This window comes from Triticum urartu, chromosome 3A, assembly GCF_056163025.1.
Source record: "Triticum urartu cultivar PI428250 chromosome 3A, HENAU_Tu73, whole genome shotgun sequence".
Taxonomy (NCBI): domain Eukaryota; kingdom Viridiplantae; phylum Streptophyta; class Magnoliopsida; order Poales; family Poaceae; genus Triticum; species Triticum urartu.
The window spans coordinates 17892581-17894836 of NC_141875.1; the positions used below are offsets into that span (position 1 = coordinate 17892581).

At 47.4% G+C, this 2256-nt stretch overlaps 1 protein-coding gene across 1 annotated transcript; it reads left to right on the plus strand.

Moving 5' to 3' along the window:
* LOC147977905 (flavonoid O-methyltransferase-like protein Os11g0303600) lies at window positions 1–1761 on the plus strand. Its single transcript, XM_048711563.2, has 2 exons — window positions 1–822; window positions 1044–1761. The coding sequence occupies exons 1-2, from the start codon at window positions 25–27 to the stop codon at window positions 1338–1340; spliced, it is 1095 nt and encodes a 364-aa protein (XP_048567520.2). The 5' UTR covers window positions 1–24; the 3' UTR covers window positions 1341–1761.
* Window positions 1762–2256: the final 495 nt, after the last annotated feature.

Below are 2256 nucleotides of genomic sequence, written 5' to 3' on the forward strand. Positions count from 1 at the left end.
CCTCATAATCTCATACAGAAAGCAATGGCAGCCAAGTCTTCAGAGACCATGACAATCCCCACCGACGCTGAGCTGGTCCAGGCGCAGGCTGACCTTTGGCGCCACAGCCTCAGCTACCTCACACCAATGGCGCTCAGTTGGGCCATCCAGCTCGGCATCCCTACCGCGATCCATCGTCTTGGCGGTGCCGCGTCGTTGCCGGACCTGGTCACCGCGCTGTCCCTCCCGCCATCCAAGGCGCCGTTCCTCAGCCGCCTCCTGCGGCTGCTTTCCACGACGGGGGTGCTGGCGTCAAACGAGGCTGGGATCTACAGCCTCGTCCCACTGTCCTACCTCCTCGTGGATGGTGTACGCATCGACGGTGATGCTAGTCAGACGGCTCTTGTGCTCGCCGTGACCTCCCGGCACTACATGGAGGCGGCCATGGGGCTGGCCGACTGGTTCAAGAAGGATATCGCGCCGCCCGTGCCGTCACCATTCGAGGAAGTGCACGGCGCGGCACTCTTCGAGGAGAGTATGGCGGTCCTTGACCCAGAGTGTGACAAGTTGTTCAATGAAGCTTTAGCTGCCCATGACCATATGGGAATTGGTACAATATTGCGGGAATGTCATGGCCTATTAAGTGGCTTGCAGTCGCTCACAGACTGTTGTGGTGGTGATGGAACGACAGCCAGGTCCATCGTTAAGGCCTACCCGCATATAAAGTGCAATGTGTTGGACCTTCCAAAGGTGGTTGATAAAGCTCCAAGCGATGGTCTCGTTAACTATGTCGCCGGTGACATGTTCCATTCCATCCCACCTGCTCAAGCTGTAATGCTCAAGGTACAAACTGGTTTGTCTCCACAATGTTATACCTTTTTAGCGCTCGTGATTCTATACCTCATTAAAGTTGAGAGTTTGTATCACTAGTATGTACATTCTTTTGAGGTACCCTTTATATTTAAATGAAAAGTACCAATTGTATGCATAATTACATCGAGTTCATAAATTTTATGTCTTCTTATTACACACTGCTTAACCACATACATTTTTTGCCATGTCAGCTTGTTCTACACTTCTGGGGTGATGAGGACTGCATCAATATCCTAGCCCAATGCAAGAAGGCCATTCCTTCCCGAGAAGCAGGACGAAAAGTGATTATCATAGACATTGTGGTTGACTCTTCTTCAGGACAGATGTTCGAAACCCAACTGCTGATGGATATGGCAATGATGGTATATACCAGGGGACGACAGCGGGATGAAAATCAATGGAGTTCCATCTTTGCGAAAGCAGGGTTTAGTGACTACAAAATTGTCAAGAAACTTGGAGCTCGGGGTGTCATCGAGGTCTATCCATAAGGTTGTGCTGCAAATGATGTAATGGCGACCCTTTGGTATCCATAAAGTAGTGGTGTGCTATAACTACTAAATAAGGCACCCGCAAGAAAAGAACTACTCCCTCCGTCCCATAATATAAGAGCGTTTTTGACACTACACTAGTGTCAAAAAGGCTCTTATATTATGGGATGGAGGGAATACTAAATAAGGGCGTCAGTGCCTTACTTTCTAAAGGAAAGCAAAATGGAGAAAATTGGTAGCTGAAGCGCGTTAAGTGCCCGGTCACAAAATAATCTGTGCGTGCATGTGTGCATGTGTTTGTGTGTGTGTGTGTCTGTGTGAATTAGTTTGGAGAAGTGTTGAGGCACTCAGTGTGTGCTATGTACGTGGCATGTTTGTGTGTTCCGACAAGCTGAGACATTAAGCTTATTTTGCATGATGATATATGCCTGTAACCTTGTCTTTGAATGGTGCAACGGGAGAGATTTTGTATATTTTTGTCATGCTAATATCCAAAAATATTTTTTTGTCTAGTATATATATTTCGAACAAGGTTTGGTATTTTTCTTGGGTGCGGCTACACATTTGCTGCTTGATTTTGGGAAACCACAAGTTTTTTCCTCATATAACCACCACCGTCAAACCGATGCCACCATCCTGGCCATAACCCCAATTCCCTCTGATATGCTGCTCTTCCATTGTTGCAATAACTTTTCATGACGCGAACGAACCTGTAGTTGGATGGTTAGGTGGACAGTGGTATCCCCAGCCCATGAGGGTCCAAGATGATATGTTGGCTCAGTCTCTCCAAGGTGCTCATAGGGATAGGATGGACATAGGATGGACGTGTGTGCGTTCATAAAAGTGAGTGTATGCGCGTATATATCAGCGCTTGCGTCCGTATTGTGTTAAAAAAAATAGCTTTCCATGACCAGAT